Source organism: Palaemon carinicauda, chromosome 1 (genome assembly GCF_036898095.1).
Source record: "Palaemon carinicauda isolate YSFRI2023 chromosome 1, ASM3689809v2, whole genome shotgun sequence".
Classification (NCBI taxonomy): domain Eukaryota; kingdom Metazoa; phylum Arthropoda; class Malacostraca; order Decapoda; family Palaemonidae; genus Palaemon; species Palaemon carinicauda.
This window is the reverse complement of record NC_090725.1, coordinates 173,593,490-173,615,030: the sequence shown is the minus strand read 5'-3', so window position 1 is coordinate 173,615,030 and position 21,541 is coordinate 173,593,490. Positions and strand designations below refer to the sequence as shown.

The 21,541-nt window shown below is 41.2% G+C and overlaps 2 protein-coding genes across 4 annotated transcripts in view; both read left to right on the top strand.

Annotated features, from left to right (window-relative positions):
- The first annotated feature begins 427 nt into the window (after positions 1 to 427).
- On the top strand, positions 428 to 781 carry LOC137627252 (uncharacterized). Its single transcript, XM_068358362.1, has one exon. It carries the CDS (start codon positions 428 to 430, stop codon positions 779 to 781), a length of 354 nt encoding a protein of 117 aa, XP_068214463.1.
- Positions 782 to 4,800: 4,019 nt separating this feature from the next.
- LOC137652878 (piggyBac transposable element-derived protein 3-like) overlaps positions 4,801 to 21,541 on the top strand; it is a 341,902-nt gene continuing 325,161 nt past the window's right edge. Inside the window, exon 1 of one of the 3 annotated variants that reach the window (XM_068386272.1) lies at positions 4,801 to 5,517. The gene's annotated coding sequence lies outside the window, so the exon portion shown is untranslated. The remainder of the gene's footprint in view (positions 5,518 to 21,541) is intronic. The other 2 variants (XM_068386283.1, XR_011046375.1) reach the window with 2 other exon arrangements.

The window sequence follows — 21,541 nt, the reverse complement described above, 5'->3', positions numbered from 1 at the left end:
GTTGGAAACTTTAGCTAAGAAGAAGTATGGAGATGAAGGTATAAATGAGAATAAGGAGTTAATGAGGAAGTTTTTAGCGACAGTACCTGAGAATGTGTGTGAATTTATTAATTTGAAACGGAAGGAGAAAATGAGGTGGATGCAAGAGAGATTGACATAGGATGATATACTAGAGATAGATGAGGATTATGAGTTAGATAGGTGCATGAAAGAAAGTAAATCTGTGAGTGTAAGAACTGGAATGGAAGAAAGTGTAATAGAATTTGGTAGTTATAAGGATGCAATTTTGAGAGGGCCAATGAGGATAGCTGATCAGGTAATAGATAGGAGTGTTAGGGCAAGTAACAGAGGAACTCTGCAAGCAAATGGTGGATTTAGGCCGGGTAATTGGCGTAATAGGGATAAGAGTGTGAGTGCACAATGAGGTATGTCAGATAGTCGTATCCATGATGAAAAGTATTATACGTGTGGAAAGAGAGGTCATAAGAAGAATGAATGTAGATGGGCTCTAGGTGCTTGTTTTGGATGTGGTGAGGTAGGGCATAGAATTAGCGAGTGCAAGAATGAGAAAGGGGTAATATGTTATCGGTGTGGTATGACTGGGCAAATAGCGAGTGGATGTCGTAGTAATCGTATGAATGTGATTTGTGGTAAGAATGGTAATTATGCGAGGATGTGCGAGGAGCAGCGTGCTAAATGTACTGAATGTGGTGTAGATGGGCATATACCTAGGGTTTGTAGGAAGAAGGGATTAGGCCAGCCAGCATGTTCGGGAAACTAAGTACTCAGAGGGTTCAACTGAGTGAGTCCTCCTGTGTGTGTGGAAGGAATAAGATCAATGTTCGTGAGAATGGGATGAATAACTGGTTGGAAATGAGTAAGTATGAACCCAGTATGCTTGAGAAGTTAGGGCTAGAAAATAAACAAATAGTTTTAGTTGAATATAGGAAAAAGAGTTAGTTAGAAATTTTTTAGTGGGGATAAAGTGCAGGGAAAATTTATAGGTATAGGTAGGAATCAGAATAGGCATGACAAGGGTGTAAATGTACAGGTGAGTATGGAAGATAAATGTGTTAATACGGATGAATTATGGCTGAGTATGAATGATACCTATAGTGTGTGTAGTTTTTCCTTAGATGATGTAAAAGAAAGTATGACAAATTCGAGAATGAGAGATAGGAGAATGATAAATAGTATGAATGAATCTTTTATTAAAGTAGAAAATGGTTTTGATGAAATGGATGAATTGCTGACGGAAGTAAGAGAGATTTTAGGGCCAGATGACAGTGAGGTAGATGGGATAGTACATGATATATTAGATGATAGGGATTTAGATAGGATTAGTGTTAATGTTGCGAATGATTGTGATGAGGAAGAAGTGAATGAGAGAGTGTATGAAGGCCCAGTTACTCGGAGTTGAGGTCCTGTTCCCAACTGCGACTGGGCTATGAGAAAAATCAAGTAAGTGTTGTGTAAGACGGATTTGGCAAAGTAAGGGGAGAGGAATGTGGAGGATAAGTTTTTATTAATTTTTATTTTTTGTTTTTTGCCAAATCCTGAGAGAGAGAGAGAGAGAGAGAGAGAGAGAGAGAGAGAGAGAGAGAGAGAGAGAGAGAGAGAGAGAGAGAGTCAGCGAGCGAAAGGTAGTTAGTGTAATGATTGTTTGTTGTGAGAAAGACTGTTGGTATAAATGCGATTGTTTGTTTATGTTTTAGCTAGGTTATGACAGTGGTGCTTGTCTTGGGAAAATGATTATCTTGATTTGACTGCAGCTAGAGGCTGTTGTGTTTGTGAATGCTGGATTATAATTTTTATTTCGGCCTGCGTGGAAGTGTTCAATTATTTTTTGAGCCGTAATTCCTCCTTTGGAGAATTATTATTTTGTTTGAATGCTGATCTTTAATTGATGACCTGGCCTGTATTACGATTGTGTTTAGACTGCTCTATTGAATTGCTCAACCGTTGATGGCCTGGCCTGTGTATTTTGATTGATGATGATGATGATGATGATGATGATGATGACGACGATTATAGCCACCATTAATTGACTATTCAGTCCAGATGGAACTTAATATAGTTCCGTTTGCCACAGATTGGTGGTTGTGCCGTGAAAGACAATTCGGCGTTGTGTGGACGACAGTGTTGGTGTAAATAGAATACATTATATAAACATACATATTTTGGTGTTAGTGTGCGGGCTAATTTTAAGTTTTGTTGGGGGTTTTGTTGGTTTATTTTAATGGTGATAAGGTTAATGTCTATTTTGTGTTAATAATAAGGGTGCTTGCATCCGTTCAGATCGTCTCTCTGTCCCTTCCTCTGCCTACTTGAAAAAAATATTTCTAGCTACAGGATACTTCCAACCACTCATATCTTTCGCCATTAGGTTTTCTTTTTTTGAAAATAGGGTCCCTCAATTTTTATTTTTTTAATAACAAGGGTGCTTGCATCCATTCAGATCGGCTCTCTGTCCCTTCCTCTGCCTACTTGAAAAAAATATTTCTAGCTACAGGCTACTTCCAACCACTCATATCTTTCGCCATTAGGTTTTCTTTTTTTCGAAAATAGGGTCCCTCAATTTTTATTTTTTTTTTTAATAAGGGTGCTTGCATCCGTTCAGATCGTTTCTCTGTCCCTTCTTCTGCCTACTTGAAAAAAATATTGCTAGCTATCCATTAGGTCTTTTTTTTTTTTTTTTTTTTTTGAAAAAAGGGTCCCTAAATTTTTATTTTTTTAATAATTAGGATGCTTGCATCCGTTCAGATCGTCTCTGTCCCTTCCTCTGCCTACTTGAAAAAAATATTGCTAGCTACCCATTAGGTCTTTTTTTTTTTTTTTTTTTTTTTGAAAAAAGGGTCCCTCAATTTTTATTTTTTTAATAATAAGGGTGCTTGCATCCGTTCAGATCGTCTCTCTGTCTCTTCCTCTGCCTACTTGAAAAAAATATTTCTAGATATCCATTAGGTCTTTTTTTTTTTTTTTTTTAAATAGGGTCCCTCAATTTTTATTTTTTTAATAACAAGGGTGCTTGCATCCGTTCAGATCGTCTCTCTGTCCCTTCCTCTGCCTACTTGAAAAAAATAATTCTAGATATCCATTAGGTCTTTTTTTTTTTTTTTTTAAATAGGGTCCCTCAATTTTTATTTTTTTAATAACAAGGGTGCTTGCATCCGTTCAGATCGTCTCTCTGTCCCTTCCTCTGCCTACTTGAAAAAAATAATTCTAGATATCCATTAGGTCTTTTTTTTTTTTTTTTTTAAATAGGGTCCCTCAATTTTTATTTTTTTAATAACAAGGGTGCTTGCATCCGTTCAGATCGTCTCTCTGTCCCTTCCTCTGCCTACTTGAAAAAAATATTTCTAGATATCCATTAGGTCTTTTTTTTTTTTTTTTTTTTTTTTTTTTTTTTTTAAATAGGGTCCCTCAATTTTTATTTTTTTAATAACAAGGGTGCTTGCATCCGTTCAGATCCTCTCTCTGTCCCTTCCTCTGCCTACTTGAAAAAAATAATTCTAGATATCCATTAGGTCTTTTTTTTTTTTTTTTTTAAATAGGGTCCCTCAATTTTTATTTTTTTAATAACAAGGGTGCTTGCATCCGTTCAGATCGTCTCTCTGTCCCTTCCTCTGCCTACTTGAAAAAAATATTTCTAGATATCCATTAGGTCTTTTTTTTTTTTTTTTTTTTTTTTTTAAATAAGGTCCCTCAATTTTTATTTTTTTAATAACAAGGGTGCTTGCATCCGTTCAGATCGTCTCTCTGTCCCTTCCTCTGCCTACTTGAAAAAAATATTTCTAGATATCCATTAGGTCTTTTTTTTTTTTTTTTTTTTTTAAATAGGGTCCCTCAACTTTTATTTTTTTTTTAATAATAAGGGTGCTTGCATCCGTTCAGATCGTCTCTCTGTCCCTTCCTCTGCCTACTTGAAAAAAAATATTTCTAGCTGCATGCTACTTCCAACCACTCATATCTTTCGCCATTAGGTTTTCTTTTTTCGAAAATAGGGTCCCTCAATTTTTATTTTTTTAATAACAAGGGTGCTTGCATCCATTCAGATCGGCTCTCTGTCCCTTCCTCTGCCTACTTGAAAAAAATATTTCTAGCTACAGGCTACTTCCAACCACTCATATCTTTCGCCATTATTTTTTTTTTTTTTTTTTTTTTTTGAAAATATGGTCCCTCAATTTTTATTTTTTTAATAACAAGGGTGCTTGCATCCGTTCAGATCGTCTCTCTGTCCCTTCCTCTGCCTACTTGAAAAAAATATTTCTAGCTACAGGCTACTTCCAACCACTCATATCTTTCGCCATTATTTTTTTTTTTTTTTTTTTTTTTGAAAATATGGTCCCTCAATTTTTATTTTTTTAATTAAAAGGGTGCTTGCATCCGTTCAGATCGTCTCTCTGTCCCTTCCTCTGCCTACTTGAAAAAAATATTTTTAGCTACCCATTAGGTATTTTTTTTTTCTTGAAAATAGGGTCCTTCAATTTTTATTTTTTTGATTAAAAGGGTGCTTGCATCCGTTCAGATCGTCTCTCTGTCCCTTACTCTGCCTACTTGAAAAAAATATTTCTAGCTACAGGCTACTTCCAACCACTCATATCTTTCGCCATTAGGTTTTCTTTTTTCGAAAATAGGGTCCCTCAATTTTATTTTTTTTAATAATAAGGGTGCTTGCATCCGTTCAGTTCGTCTCTCTGTCCCTTCCTCTGCCTACTTGAAAAAATAATTCTAGCTACCCATTAGGTCTTATTTTTTTTTTCTTTTTTTTTTTTTTTTTAGTAAATAGGGTCCCTCAATTTCTATTTTTTTAAGTGTATGATTAGCGATAAGTGTGATTTTTTTTGGTTTATGTTAAGCGTTTTAGTTAGTAAGGAAATATACTTTTAATGTTATGTTTTGTATTTATGTACTTTTTGTCCAAGAGTTCCGCTGCTAATAACGTAAGGGGAAAGTTTGTTTTGTTGAGACAATTGTCAGCAGGTGTCAGGAGGTATGTAATAGTGAACAAAAGTTAGTGTACCAACAAAACCGACAGTACCTATCTAGCCTAGTATAGCAATTTAGGCCAGGACAACGTCGAGACACTTAGTAATTAAGTTAGCCGAGTTCAGCTGTATTTGATTGGGACTACCAAAGTTCCATACACCCTCAGGAAGGATGACAGCCACAAAGAGACCAACAATTCCTGAGTTTAACCCAGATAAGTTGGAATTATTTTGTTGGCTAGATTTATTCACCATGAATTGAGGTAAATGAAGTAACAGAGGAAACGGAAAAAAGCCCTTATATCTTTCTTCAGTTGGAATAGAGACATTTTCTACAATCTGTAAGTTACGAGCCTTGAATTTGTCGTCTGCAGTTCCCTTTGATGACCTAATCGATCACCTAGTGATTTCCTACAGCGAAAGAAGAAAAGCAGTGAGCCAGAGAAGGAATATTAAGCAGAACTAAAATTGTTAGCTCAACTGTGAATTTGATAGTGATTTTGACCGAAGGTTGAAGGAACAGTTATTGGTAGGTATTGATAATGAGGTTTATTTTAAGGTATTATTAGCAGATCCTTTCGATTTTAATAAATATCCTCTCGTGAATTACTTGCCAAGGTTACCAACTTAGAGACTGATTATGTTGCAGGGTGCAGTGATATTTCAAGTTCTTTTGCAAATAATAAACCTACAGGTACTGTAAACAAAGTGAGGCATAAGGTGCCTAGGCCTAATTTTAGTGCAGACTCTAAATGGGGAGGTAAAAGTGATTATTCTAAAGTTCAAGGTAAATGCACACGTTGTGGACGTGATAACCATTAAGCCAAGAATTGTAAATTTAAGAATGCTAATTGTTATTACTGTGGTAAGGAAGACCATATTAGTACAGTATGTCCCAATAGAAAGTCTAGAAATAAATCTAGGAATGTTAACACAGTGCTTGATGTAGACAAGGCTACTAGAACGCCTGTTCATGTTGATGAAAAATTTCCATGGTTCTTATGGTTTATTACAACCTTTTGATGTTAATGTGAATTCTATCGATTCTGTTGATAATTATGAGAAACCATATAGAGAAGTTTTAATGTTAAAAAAGTTCCCCCTAGAATTTGAATTAGACACTGGCAGTGGTGCATCTACTATTTAACGGCATAATGCTAATAAACTGAATTTAATCCCATTACCAGCAAGGAAACGCTTAGCAAATTATGATAAGGTTGAAATGCAAGTTACGTGAAATAAATTGTGATGTTTCTTTTAAAAGCCAAGTTGTCAAGGAACAAAAATGTTATGTTGTAGATAATGATTTGAATTTAGCAGGGAGGTCTTTGATGAAGAAATTGAAATACCAGTGGGTACAAATTAATAATGTGTGTGATGATAAATTTAAAGGTCCTCTTATTACCCCAAGCAGTATATCTAGGCCTAAGCCTGATTGTGTACAAATGTTCAACAAGTTTAAGGTGGTTGAAGGACCACCCATTACAAATTATGAATCTCAATTAATGTTAAAAGAAAATGCTGTGCCCAAGTATTTTAAAGCTAGATCTGTTCCTTATCATTATAAAATGGATTTTGAGCAAAGTGAAAAATCTATTTTTGGGTGAGTGCCATGTCGTCCTGATGGAAGGGTTCCTTTAGGTAGCCTTCTAAGGGATTTTTGCTACAGTGATACTCCCAGAGAAATAAACTGAAGGTCTCCAGAATTCTAACTCCTGGCACGAGTATCCAATTAAAGATATCGCATAATATCAGGGGATGTATTTTTTAGATACGCCACATAGCAATCTTCACCCCGAATAGATTTAACTCTTTGATGTAAGGGGGAAGAGTGGCAAAAGAAAGGGGTGGCGATCTAGGTACCTGATGGACCTCCTATCCGTAATACCACCGCGCCCCATTCCTTTTCTTGTCGTTAAGCAGAAATAGCTGCAGATAGAGTAATTTCGGGTGGGGTCAGCAAAAGGGTGGGTCCATCAGGACGACATGGCACTCTCACCTAAAAATAGATTTTTTCACTTTGGTCAAAATCCGTTTATTGGGCTCGGGCCATGTCGTCCTGATGGAAGCATACCAAAGAATTAACTTGAAATTACTATAGCTGTGGGTTTGTGTATGTACCTTCTCCCTTGAATGGATTTCCTTATCTGGGCTCCTAGACCTGTATGTGAAATTCCAGTTAACTGTCATTTCTAGTAAGCCTGGAACTGTCTTAGTACTTCCTGCCCCCTGCAGGTTAAGTGTCGACTTCGACAATAAGGATTCAAGGTTTGTATTTCTGTAGGAACAAAAGGGAAAACTTTAGAGCTTACCTTTTACTTACCATGGAAATCTGTATACTGATTTCAAGTTCTATGACCTTATAGGGATTAGATAAAACTCTGGCATGTTTTATTTGTATGTAACTGAGGTAGCAGTAATAAGACGCAGATACGTTTTAGTATCTTTATTTTGCAACTAAATTATCAAATGTAGTTACAATAAAGTATGAATCTGATCCAGCAATAATAAACATCAGGGTCCATATTTTCACCTGTATGGAAAAATATATATAATTTCATTATCGGGATAATGCCACTCAATGGAGATGTGAAACCAAATCGTTCTGACTTGCTTAGATTTTGGACATGCGTAAACACTGTGATGCAAACGTTCACTCGTCACTGGTGTTATTGGTCAGATATGCACCTATATGGAACAGTATGTTAATCAACGTTATGATTTGCACTAGAAGGTACGTATACCCATGCACCCGATACACTGTAGAGTCCCAAAACAGTCCATTGTTCATCGCAGCACTAGACGACGGGTTTTATGACACTACCCGCCGCCATCACAAAATGTTTTATTTCATGTACTTGCTTCATATAGTGTTTGTAGAAGACCCTGGATGATCTCCACCCAGTGTATGAGTGGAGTTTTTCAAAGTCCATATGTTGAAAGAAGTTCAACGAAGAAGCAACTTTCCTCGGACCGTGACCTGCGGGCGTACTGTCAGGATCCGCTCTGCGAATAAAGTAGGTGAGTTTTGCTCTCAGTTGTCTTAGGGATAGGTTTGATCCTGAGGTTTTGCCTCTGAAAAGCTGTACTCCCTTGAAGTCTGAAGTTCTTCAAAGATAGACCTTAAGACACTCTACTGGGCACAGAGAGGCATCTTCCTTCAGTGGGCAGATTCTCCAAGGACCCCATCTCTTAGTGGGTAGCTCATTCTTGGCAAGGAAGGCAGGATCAGGAAAGAGGTTCAGTTCTCCTGTGTCTAAGAACTGAATATGGCCTTCGTTTCTGGATAAGGCCACTATTTCACTAACTCTAGCCCCTGAGGCTATTGCAAACAGAAAAATGACTTTCAGTGTTAGATCCTTTAGAGTACAACCTTCATTGTTTAGGTTCGAAGCATAGTGGAAGACTTTGTCCAAAGACCACGTAATGGGCTCTGGTGGGGTTGCTGGCTTGAGTCTAGTGCATGCTTTTGGGAACTTATTGACGATTTTACCCAGAGAGGTCCACTTCAAAGGCGTACAGAAGTGGTCTAGTCAGGGCCCACTTACACGAGGTAATCGTAGTAGAAGCCCGGCCTTGTTCATGTAGGTATATGAAGAATGCGAGACAGAAATCTATCGATATTTCTGTCGGTTTCCTTGTTTTCACAAAGGAAACCCATTTCTTCCATGATAATTCGTATGGTCTCCTAGTCGAACTTGACTTATACTCTTCGATGAAGTCAACTTTATCCTTCAAGATTCCAAACTTTTTGTTCGCCGCTAGGGCGAGAAAATCATGAGATGTAGGTTGTTGGTTCTCGAGGGTGAAGCGTAGACAGTCGACTTTTGGACCAGTTGGGATAATACTGGATCCGGCAGAGGAAACAGCTTCAGTTTCAGCTCTAGAACTAGAGGGAACCAATTGCTTTTGGGCTATTTGGGGGCCACAATAGCTTTGTACCTCAGCTCAGCTCTAATTTATGTTCTTTATATAATTTAACCGAAAAGAATTTTGAATTTCACTGGTCAACAGTTCATGAAGAAACTTTTCAGAATATTAAGGAAGCTCTGGGGAGAGCTGATGTTTTGGATAATTCAACTCCAATGCTACAATGATTTTAGAAGTTGATGCTAGCCCTGTAGGTGTGGGAGCTGTTCTTAAACAAGAATATAAGTGTAAAATTTCTACCATTTCTTTTAAAAGTAGAAAATTGGCTAATGCTGAATGTAATAACTATCGAATTGATAGAGAAGCAGATGCGTAACTAGGGTTACTAGCGCCCAGGGCAAGCACAGAAAATGGCACCCTTTGTGATGGAAAAATATCTTAAGGATTCTGGATCAGTACCACAATGTTTAAGTTGATATGAAAAACAAACTAACATTATTTACTCCCAGAAGATATATATATATATATATATATATATATATATATATATATATATATATATATCTATATATATATATATATATATATATATATATATATATATATATATATATATTGAATTTACTAATACAAATTAAAATTATATATTAGCAGGAGGTATAACCATGAAGTTTAGTGTTACCAGCATTATTGAGAGAGTACAAATGTTTTACCAATACTGTCGGGAATTTCGAACTGATCATTCGAAAGTCCCGCCATTTAACTCCACAAACGTTATGTTAAATTGAGGGAAGGTTGGAAGAACTCGCGGGCGTTGAGACGAATGACTATGGTCTAATACGAGACGGTATTAGGGCCTAAAACTTAACCACCTGGTAGGGAAGGAGCGTATGTTAAAGAAATTGAGTATTTGTAATTTATGATTCACGAATGTAATGTTATTTTACTGTACCACGATGAAAATGTCCTATGTATATGTTTAGAGCCAAGGACTCCCTAAGCCGGTGGATTACGGCAAATTATGGCCTTCAGCCGAATCATTAAACCCCCACTTGTATTTAAAATAGGACTTTAACAGTTTCTCAGTCTTGTGGCAAATAAAGAAGCTTAACCAACCCCTCATAAATGAATAAGGTAAGAATTCCCTCCCCTTTGCCAAGGACACATTAGTCAGCGCGAGAAATCAGAATTTTCGTTGGAGCTACGGAGCTCAGATCGTCCTCTTTTGCCTAATATCCCCAGACCAAGTAAGTTGTCTAAAAATTGTTATGTCTCTGCTCCTTGTGTAACCAGGTCGGTTTCCCTACAGTTTTTGTACGTCTGATGTGAGATTTGTATCTATATATATTTAGCTGATCCTTGTGATTGGGGATCAGCGTTATTCATTAAATTGCGATAGAAAGCCTTGGTATGTGGTCTACCAAGGTATATTGCTGAAATTGTGTGCATTTTTCTTATTTTAAGTCCGATGTGGACTTAGTGTTTTTGCGAGCACGTGAAATTATTTCAAGTCAGATATTTCATTTAGTATGCAGAGTAAATGTTTTGTTATGTTATTCCCTTTTTAAATAACTATTTTTGCAATAAAATTGTTAAAGTGTAGCTGTATTTTGTTGATTCCTGGAAGGTTTTAGGAGTCTTACCTCATCAAGGTCTTGCTATCCGCCCTTAACATCGGGCTTAGAACTTAATATATTTGTCGAAGTGAAATTCACGACAAATACTATTCTACACACAAAATTTTAAGGATGTATTTAAAAGAAAAACAAAAACAATTGGCCTACATAATCCTGATGATCTGAACTGAAAAACTATGGAAATAAGCATTAATAAAAACAGTTTTAATCAAATTTTTTAAATTCACTCGTTTGTTAAAGTCATGGAATTTAGTGATACCAACATTATTGAGGGAGATACACAAATATTACCCACACCATTCTGCACAAAAATAAATAAGCAAGCGAAATAAGGACCTATTATTTGTAAAAAAAAAAATAAAAAAAGCAAAATCCTGAAATTCCAAACTAAATAAATATTGTAAATTAGTATCGATTAAAAAAGTTTTAGCTAAAATGTTTAAATGTACCCAAGCTTTACAGTGTTGGAAATTTGTTAGTTAGAATAATTATTTGACTGGTTATTCTCTAATAGCTCTTAGTCCTTACCAATCAAAGCACTTTCATTAAAACTGAATAAAAAAGGAAAACTAATTTGTCAGCTTCTGAAACTGCTTAGATTTAACATTTAAAATACAACATTGATTTTAAGGAGATTAGAAAAAGAATTGTTGCCGATTAGGCTATATTTGGACTGCGAGACTTTGTTGAAGAAAAATTATCAATAACGTCATCAAAGATAATGATTTCTACCTCTCCACTCTTAATACTTAGTAATGTTTGGGCGTCAAGACACACTTGGCTGGGGAGATTCTGGTGACTGGGTCTGGAGTGTTCCTATATTGGAGGACTGCTTTCTGAACGTCATATGTGTCCAGGTTTCCATTTGTCCCAGTGTTGTTAGCAATCAGGTGCTTCATCGTTTTCACTCCGATTTCAGCTCTGCAATTGCTGTGTGGATATGCTACTGATGACAGTCGGTGGTGGACAACCCAGTCTCTCAAGAACCTGCGTTTTTTGGTTGCCGTAAATTCTGGCCCACCATCACTGGCAAGATCCTCAGGAATTCCGTACGTGACGAATGCACGGCTCAGGTTGTTAATTAGTCCTTTGGCACCACCGGTAGACTTTGATATAAGTGGCCAGTTTGAGTATCGGTCCACAATCACCAGGTAGTGAGCGCCCTTGTGAGTGAAGTAGTCGGCACACATCGACTGGAATGGGTAAACAGGCAAGAAGGGTGGGGTAAGGTGGGCGGATGGTTGAGAGGGGGCCATGTGGTGGCAATCCTCGCAGTTATCTCTAGCTGCCAGTATGTCTACGGTAATGCCTGGGCAGTACACTGATGCCTCTGCACGAGCAGTCATCATGGAAACACCCTGATGTGCAGAGTGTAACGCGGATAGGACACCCTGGCGCAAGCACGTTGGGACGATAACACTATCTTTGAACAATGCGACGCCGTCGAAGGTGGTGAGCTCTTTCTGTAGGTGGTAGTACACACGGAAGTGTTGCAGCATGTCATTTTTTGACGTCGGGAACCCATATACGATGAGCTCTGTGAGCATGTGAAGGGTGGGATCGCTTGCTATAGATTCCCGTAGACGGTCCCAAGTAACCGTGGGAAGGGAATCTAGTGCTGTGAGGTATGCGGGCTCTTCAATTGTGCATGTGTCACAGTCCCTCATGCGTATGCCGGTAAGGATATTGTGATGGACCGACGGTATGAAGTGGTCGCTGACTGATGCATTGTCGTCGGGGAGATACAGTTTTTCCGGGTTGGTGTCGCCTCTTGGAGGACGTGAAATAGCGTCAGCTGCTTTGTTGCACATTCCTGGCATGTGTACGATGCAGAAGCGGTAGCGCAGAGTCTTCTCCTTTAGGTTACGCAGGCGGGGATTCGGGATGTCATCCAGGGATCGGTTCCCAAACACCTTTAATGGTGGCTTGTGATCTACCGCAATAACCAGGTATGAGCAGCCGAGTAAAAAGTAGCGTGATTTGTCAAAGGCATCGGCTACAGCCAGAACTTCCCCCTCTATAGTGGCATACCTGGATTCGGCTGGGTGCGTGAAGCGACTCCTGACTAGGGTCACCCGATGCACTCTTTAGACCAGTTAGTCACAAGGCACAACGGCTTGGTTTTGTCAAAGATGTGCACCCCATTGGTAATTTCATCCACAATGTCCTCTTTAGATGCTTGCAATGTGCTTTCAAGATCGTTGGTCCACATAAATGCCTTGTCGGGTTTCAGCAGGTCGTGGTATGGGAGCATGTGCTCAGCCATACTGAAAGCATAGGACAATTGGTTTACTAGGCCAAACCACGATCGAGCGTCGGTAATGTTCTTTGGGTGTGGGAAGTCTGATATTACCTGGAGGTATTTTGCACACGGGCGCACACTGTCCATTGAGATAGTGAAGCCGGCGAATTCTCCCTCGCGACAGCCAAACAAAAATTTGTTGGGATTGAAGGCGATGCCGTTTCTCCCGCAGACATCGAGCCAGGTGGCTGCCTAGTAGAAGATTTTCTCAATAGTGTCGGCCTACAGTAATGTGTCGTCAACGCAATTCTTCATGTCACGAACGTCGGATACTATCTCATCGTATCTCCTTGAGTAGCCATAACAAGACGCTGCATAGCCTTGTGGGGCGACACAGTATCGATATCTGCCCCAGGGTGTGATAAAGTTGGTCATGTGGCGGTCATCCTTGTGCAGTGGTACACTGTGGTACCCATTCCAGGCATTGAACACTGTTTTTAGTTTCCCCGGTGGGACACAACGGGCCCGATGAAAGGGTGATTGTGTGTGGTGTGTTTCGTGCGTGACATGACCATTGAGGGCCTGAAGGTCTACTGTCCTCCTAGGCTTGCCCGTCTTCTTGGCACAGACTACTATTCTGTGGCACCATGTCACCGGCTCCTTTACTGGCACTGGCTCGATAACTCCTATTTTGGCGTCTTGGTCCAGACCGCTTTCACGTCTTCTTGCCAGTGTTACGCTACTGGGATGGGGGTGTGATGGGCGACAGACTTAGCATCTGGGTAGACCATCAAGCGCATCGGTGAGCCTGCCATCATGGGGAGGGGCTGGTGGACTCACTTGTTGAATGTGCTCTTGGCATAAAGTTCTTTCAGGTAATGTTGAATGGCCTCCCTGTTACCTTCTGCGGCTGGCATGGGCATAGACATAGGTTTAGGTGGGGGCGCCGTGTGCCGAGGAGAATCGCATTATGTCAGGCCATTGTCACATGTATCACTTACCGGTGTACAATTGTCTGTGGTTGCCGCACTGCACGATATCTCACCCAGTGTGGGAAAGTCCTAAGAGATTATGCCAAGATCGACACAGGCGCTGCGTGACAAGAACACCCTGTCGATCGAGTCCGTGACATACACTATTTGCCGAGATTCGGTTTGTGGTTCTCTGGTGCGCGTTCCGCGGAACCAGACGATGGCTGCCCTAAGATCCGGATATCTTGCATATTCGCCGCCTTCATTCTCATCAAGACCGGGAGCAGGTCCACGATCGTCAGGCGCATCTGCTCGATAACGTTAACCCCGACCAGACAACTTTGGCAACCAGTGAGGGCTATGGCAGGGAGTGTTGCGGGTCTTATGCGCTTGACCAGTCTGAATCCCATGGCGAGGTAATCCCCTGCATGGATGCTGAGTCGGAGGTTTATGAAGGGCTGAGGTTGGGAACTCCACCTGAGCCATCTGTCGCACATGTCATACAGGTGATGATCTAATGCTAGCAACTGTTCACCGTCGATCGTTCGGATGTCTGACATGGCACACAACTCTACGAGTGCCGCCGTCTGTTCGTTGTATCCGTCTGTGTGAGCGGATTCGCCCGCCAATTTACTCCGGCACATTCGTTCCATGTGGTTATTGCGATTATATTTGCGGCCCTTTTTACTGTAAGCCGGGCACTCAGTCTTCCTGATTCGCCAGGGCGCTTTCTTACCATGGCCCTTCTCACCATATTACCTGCAAACAGCTTGTCTGCCACCGTCATTTGCATCCGTCTGACGCACATAACCCCTACTTACTGCGTTTTGACTCTTGATGTAGCGATAGGAGCTGGTGACAGCCTCAGCGCCATGACTGTGGGTGTCCAGCAATCGGGACGCCGACTACTTGCCCAACTCTCTCGCTTCAATGAATCTAATTGTTTCCTCCAGCGACCTCTCCTGCCGCTGGTCGCTCAGTAGATCCAGCTGGAGGTCCTGGTCAGCGATGCCTCGTGCAAGCACGTCTTTGATCACGTCGTCCGCGAAGTTTACGCTTAGTCCACATGTGCACCTTCTGACGTATTTGCACGTGTTTGCTTGAGCTTTCAAATGGGCGTGAAGTGCCCGTATCGGTTCCTCGCGGCCCTGTCGCATATTTGAGAGAGCTGCCCGCACCACTATTGTGTTCTCCCCGTGCACTGCGAGGGCTTTTATTACACTGAGCACCGCCTCCTCTGATTTGCCTACCAGGCTCCTCCCTGCAGCGCTGGTGATGTCCTTGCGTAGGCTCTCCTCGCAACATTCAATGAGCTGTACCATATCATTGCCTTCGAGCCCGGTTCCCTTGCGGTATTAGCCCCAGGAAGTTAGGAAGTAGACCATCAAGCGCACTTGTGCCGCTGATATCGTTGGCGCTTGAGTTTTTCAACCCTGGTGCTTAGCGGGAGGTTTTGAGCTGCTGGGTCCTGGGCATGCGTCGTTGTGTGCGCGTTTTGGAGCACAGCAGTAATGATGGGCTCTGTGAATGCCTCAGTTCGATAGGTGTATCCAGGCATGGGGCAAGCAATGCGTTGTGCGGCCATTTTGCTGCTTATCACTATAAATGAACTACTTGGGAACTACTGACAGAGTGAGTCACTTTAATCACTGTAAGCCATTTGGGTACTACTGTACTGACCTTTTAAGTCCTTTTAGCTGGATTCACGTTCTCCACAGGTTTGCTGGTTTGCTCAAATCGTCATGTAGGGACACACAATCAGGTACATCTAGTAACAGACTTAACTTTAATACACAGCGACAGTGTTCTTGACACTTTCGGGTTGCGTTAGATTAAGTTCGTCCACTTCTGCTATGGGCAACGTTTTGTTTACCATCGGCTGGCGCAAGTCACCATATTATCGCTCAGCTCGTCGCATCACTTATAATAATGTCTAGTCTCTCCTAAACATATGTCGTTCTTCCTGCTGCTTATCTATTGACTTCTCACTCGGATATTTTGTACATAAATAGGAACGATTTCCATTTGTATTTGGCATTTAAACAATGTACAAACGAGCTACAAGCGAGGGGTTTGCTCTACAACGCTCACAGTGTCACGTGCAGGTGACGTTCATAAGTCATAGTTCTCTATTATTGGAATCATATCAATTAGTGAATAATGTCAACTGTACAACTACTTTAATTGGGCATAAATTGGACCTAGCTTTGAGTGATGGAATGAATAATATTATATCTGATATAAATGTAGAAGAGAAATACATGATGTCCCCAGTACACAAACTTAATACATTCAGACTACCTCTACAGAAACATGCAGTGGTGAAGAAAACAAACTTTAGAAATAAATCAAACCTCTCTCCTATTGTATTTATTGAAGAAGTCATAAAAAAATAAATGATGCTATAAACATTCCCTACGATTACAATAACCAGCGCTTGTTGGGACCTATGTATGTTGACTGCCTCACAAGCACTCATAATAGAGTGAGTAAAGGTGAATATGATATCGTGTCCAATAATAGAAAAGACTATAACTGTTAAAGACCAATCTCCTTGGTATATAGTAGGGTGAGGCAATTTTGGACACATTTTTAGAAACCTTTGTACAAAATCTATATTAATAATTTATAACAAAAAAATAAACATGTTTTCAAAAGAGGGAGGTCTCTCCTATAAAAATGGTTTGTGTGGAAATTCTTTCCACGCTTTATTTTAGTCAACCCCGTTATTCCATTCTTTATTTTTTGTTTGTTATTTTCTCGGTTTTACGCATCTCTTTTTTCTTTTGTTTCCTCTGTAACCTTCATTATTATACCCTTAAATATTCATTGCTGCTAACATGTCCATCATTCCCCTGTAATGCTTTACCTTTCATCACCTCATTCCTTTGTAGATGATTTTCTCTCATTTCGTGAGTTCACAGTACATTGCTTGACGATGCAGCCGACCGTCGACAATTTTTAAGTAAACAGCACTTGGTTGCATTCTGTTCCAAATGCTCTTGAAGCTTTGGATGTTTAACCACAATTGGTTTGTATTTAAGTAACTCTTTAATTTACGTAACTCATTGATCTTAGCTTATTGCTATTTACATCTCAGTATCTATTTATATGTCTGTTTAGCTAGGATTGTTTTCTGTGTTATTGAACATCACTAAACGCCACTTAATTTTTTTGTATATATATTAATTTTTATAAGCCAGACAGTAGGATTTCTTTATAATTACTTTCCCCTGGAGTTTCAAGAAGGATCCTTGTATTTATAAAAAGCACCCTTCAGCGAACCACGTACTCAAGAAAATTTGGAGAAGAAGAACTGGACCTGTTTGAACCAGCTCAGCGCAGGGAGGAAGAAGCGTGTGAGCGGCCCAATTAAAAACCAGCAAGCGTGGAAGGCGGACGTAGGCATAGCCTCTTCATCTGTGACGTCGTTAACATAGGCGTCGGTTGAATTACCTGTTGGTCAACCAGTTACTGACCAAACGTATGCCTTACTTAGAACCATTATTTAGCAGGCAGGCATACGAAGATAAAACACGACTGTGCGGAACTGAAGATGCACCGTGTTGTTAACAGTTTACAAGATGCTTCCACTTCAACGACTACAATCAACCCTCAAGAGCGTGAGTACAAAGTAATGGTGCTCAACCTTGGCCAAAGAACTGTCCCCCCTTTTTTTCTAGCCTTTATTTGACGATGTGCACATTTAGCTAGGAAGTCATGTTCAAAGTGTCTGGTTTAATCATTCGTGGCATGTCCATTAACATAAGTTGTGTTCCCGTTCCCCTCTATCAAGTTTGAAATTTTATTGCCCGAGAGGAATGTGTTCAAAGTAGTGAGTAGAACTTTTGGTATTATTTCATTCACCATTTTTACTTTCATCGGTTGATTAGTCATTTGATTATTGATTTACGATTTAATTGATTTGACCATTCTCTTGGCATTTTTCATTTTTCATATTCAAATTTCAATTAGGTAGTTTTGCTGTTTTTTTTCCTGTGTCAGTTAGGTGAAAATTCATGTTGTACTTTATGGAAATAAATGCCATTTTTAGGTTAAAATTATTAACTGTTTTTAACTTGACCTTTACATTTTGAAATGACTAAATGAGTTATCACACGAGGTGAGATATGACTTAAGGGTAAGTTTATATTTACGTCAATCTAAAGCTATCGGTGTCAATCCTTTATTGTAATGTTCTACGGTATTACCTCTCAGTGGTCCTTAGGACGTTTTGACTTCTACAGTACTGCTCCCCCTAACTCTTTGTGAAACTGTTGTTTACGTAACTGATTCAGTCCAACAACACTTGATTGGGATTTACTATTCTGCGCCCTGGAGTAGCGTCTGAACATCAAGGTGATATCGGTGCCGACAGTCCCGGTATAGAATAATCTTTAGACTTAAACGTGTGTAGGGAAAGCAAACCGTCTTCGTTGCGGTTCTCTAGTTTGTCAAGTGTGAGAGTGTTGGCGCTCTATCCTTCAGGCTCGGGTCCGGAAATCAGAAACGGGGACACCTTTCCCGGAATTATTTCCCACACTTAAATAAATAACTACTGGTCCTTCGAACCGGATCTGACACCATTGATTTGTGGAATAATGAAATTTTAAACATTATAAATTCATTTGTAGTGTTTTCGCTACATAAACATCACCCAGCTAAGTTGTACCTCAAAACCTCACATACTAGCCAATTTGTAGAATGATTAAGCCCAGACTTTGATAGGTAACGAGATGTACAGTGTTTTAGGACGTAATTTATGGTAACCTTTGACGAATAAAGGCACCTGTGTAACTAAGCGTTTTAGCCAGAAAGTTCTACCCTGAAGGAGAACTCAGGTTTTATTTTATTTGTTCGGATCATCGGTATATGTTGCACGTTTTTCGTATGTACTGTGAGCTTAGGAACTGCTATTTTGATCTGTTCATTTTTCCCCTTAACCATTAATTTATTTTCACGCTGTAAGATGAGGCTGCTTGCAGCGCCTAAGCTCCGCCCACATAAGTGACGTCATTGTCTACGTCACGGGCTATCTGTACTTCCTTCCGCTGTGCATGATGCAGCAGCATCAGTTGCAATGAAGATACGAAACAACGCTGACTGTCATTTCTTGATCCTGCCTAGTTTAAGATCTAACATGGCGCAGTGAGTAGGAATTTAAGAGGACCTACTGTAATAACCGTGGCACAGCATGGCACCACCGTCGAGACGACCCTCATTTGCATCCCCTAGGGGCAGGATTGCAAGGACAGGAACCGGCGTCAGGATGTCGCCGGCTTCCGTGCTGCAGGCTCACCAAGTGTTGCAAACCCAGCAACAAGCCATCCAGAATCTTCAGGCCGAGATAACAGCGTTATCACTCTGGGGTACCAATGTCCCCCAACCAAGGATCCCTTCATCTGCAGCTCCAGAAAAGTGCGAGGCTGAGGTGTCCCCTGCAGCCTTCAGGTCTTGGAAACGGTCAATGGAGTGTTGGTTGCAACTTTGTAAGTTGAAGCCTATCGAGGCAGTTCACCATACAAGGCTGCATTGTGTTCCGATATTGCAACGTGCCCTCGATTCTAGGTATACTGACGCCCAGTGGAGTGCCCTGTCTACAGAAGGGGCATTCAATGCGGTTAAGCAAATGGTAGTGAAAGCTTCTAACCAAGCGGTGCAGTGGCTCGAGTTTTTTGATTTGGCCCAAGAGCCTAGTGAGTCCTTTAATGATTATTTCATCAATTGTACGCAAAAGGCCACTGATTGTACATTCACATGCCCTAATTGCAATCATGATTTATCCGAATATATGCTTTTGCGCAAGCTCATGGTAGGCCTAAGTGATAAAGTGCTCAAAAGGCAAGTGTTTCAATCATGCAATAATATCCGTGATATCGATTCCCTTAGAGTCATGTGCAGTGCATTCGAGGGCGCCCATGACGATGCCCTTCGTAATAGGGCATGGCTTAGCAGCTCCCCTAGAGCGGCTGCTCTTGGTGGGTTCGAGGAGGAACACGAGGTGGAGGTGGCAGCCGCCCTTGCTAAGTGTGACAGGAGTACCTCTGTAAAAGTACAATCGCGTCTTTGTGGTAATTGTGGTACTCGCCATAGCCCTGGGTATTCTTCATGTCCCGCAAGAAGAACGACATGTTACGGGTGCGGTAAAACCGGTCACCTGAAGAAGTGTTGCAGAGGGCGGAGTGCCAGGAATAACGTCAGTGGTCTGGCCGAGGAGTCGGACATAGCGGGTGCAGTGATTGCAGTAGTCGTGGCGGCAGAGGCAAGGTTGCGGAATGGGCCCTCCCCACAACCCACTATTCGTGTTGATGTATGCTTGGCCAACTTGGGAGAGTGGTCCTGCATCCGAGCGGTGCCGGACACTGGTGCCCAGGTTTGTGTTGCAGGACCCGCTATTCTTGCGACGTTGAACATAAAACCAGCTAAGCTGAGGTTAAAGGGAGGATTGCGAGACTTCGCCAATCTGCATCTGAAGTGTTTAGGTTCAACCTCTTGCACCATAGAATACAAGGGGAGGCATACAACTCAGGAAGTATACTTCGTAAAGTCCTCCATTGATTTTTATTTATCCCTGGATGCTTGCAAGAAACTTGGTCTTGTGCCAGGAACGTTTCCTAACCACGCTCCCTTCACGGACTCTGCCCCCGCAGCAGCTAGTACAACCCTTACATTAGCGGAAGCAACTGATCAACCCGTGAGACTGTCGGCCATTCCGTTTCCCCCTAGTGAGGAGAATATTGCCAGATTAGAAAACTGGTTATTAGCCCATTTCTCAAGTACGACTTTCAAGACCGAGAGAGAACCCCTCCCGGTAATGGATGGGGAACCCCACCGTATTCACTTATTACCTGACGCAGTTCCTTACGCCTGCCACACACCTGCGTCAGTACCTAAGCACTGGGAAAAGGAGGTGAAAGCCCAGTTGGAGGAGGACGTCAAGAGAGGGGTCCTACAAAGAGCTCCCCCTGGAGAGCCCACGGAATGGTGTTCACGTATGGTGGTCGTGGCCAAGAAAACGGGGCAACCCAGACGTACGGTCGACTACCAAAAACTTAATGCAAGTTGTAGAAGGGAGACGCACCATACCCCTACGCCCTTTGATATGGTATCCAGCATTCCCCTTTGCTCATACAAGACTGTGGCCGACGCCTATTGGGGATTTCACCAGGTAGAACTGGACAAGGAGAGCATACCCCTAACCACGTTCATCACACCTTGGGGTAGGTACCAATACCGAAGGACACCAATGGGACATTGTTCTGCCTCCGACGCATATACACGCCATTTCGATGATGCCATTGAAGAAGTACCCAGGAAGTTTAAGTGTGTGGACGATACACTTCTGTACGATTCGAGCGTAGAAAGAGTCTTTTGGCATGTGTACGACTTCCTCACTGTCTGTGCATACAAGGGCATCACTTTGAAACCAGAAAAATTCAAGTTTTGCAAGAAAGAAGTGGAATTTGTCGGATTCGACGTTGGTTGGGACTCGTACAAGCCTTCAGAAGATTATTTATCTGCCATAAAAAGTTTTTCTATGCCCCAAAAGCCCACAATATCCGACATCAGGTCATGGTATGGTTTTGTCAATCAGCTGGCCCCCTTCCTGACAACGGCACCCATCATGACCCACTTTAGAGACCTGCTGAAGAAGCCCTCGGGCAAACAGGTTTATTGGGATGAGCACCTTCAGGAAAAGTTTCGCCAAGTGCAAGACATCGTCTGCAAGTTGGCCAAGGACGGACTCACCTACTACGATAAGCTGCGGCCGACTGTTGCAGTCACTGACTGGAGTAAGGAGGTGGTGGGCTTCGTCATCCTCCAACAATATTG

Bases quoted from the DNA above. Each gene is read 5' to 3' on its own strand.
- LOC137627252 (XM_068358362.1), top strand. From the start codon at position 428: ATGTCAGATAGTCGTATCCATGATGAAAAGTATTATACGTGTGGAAAG.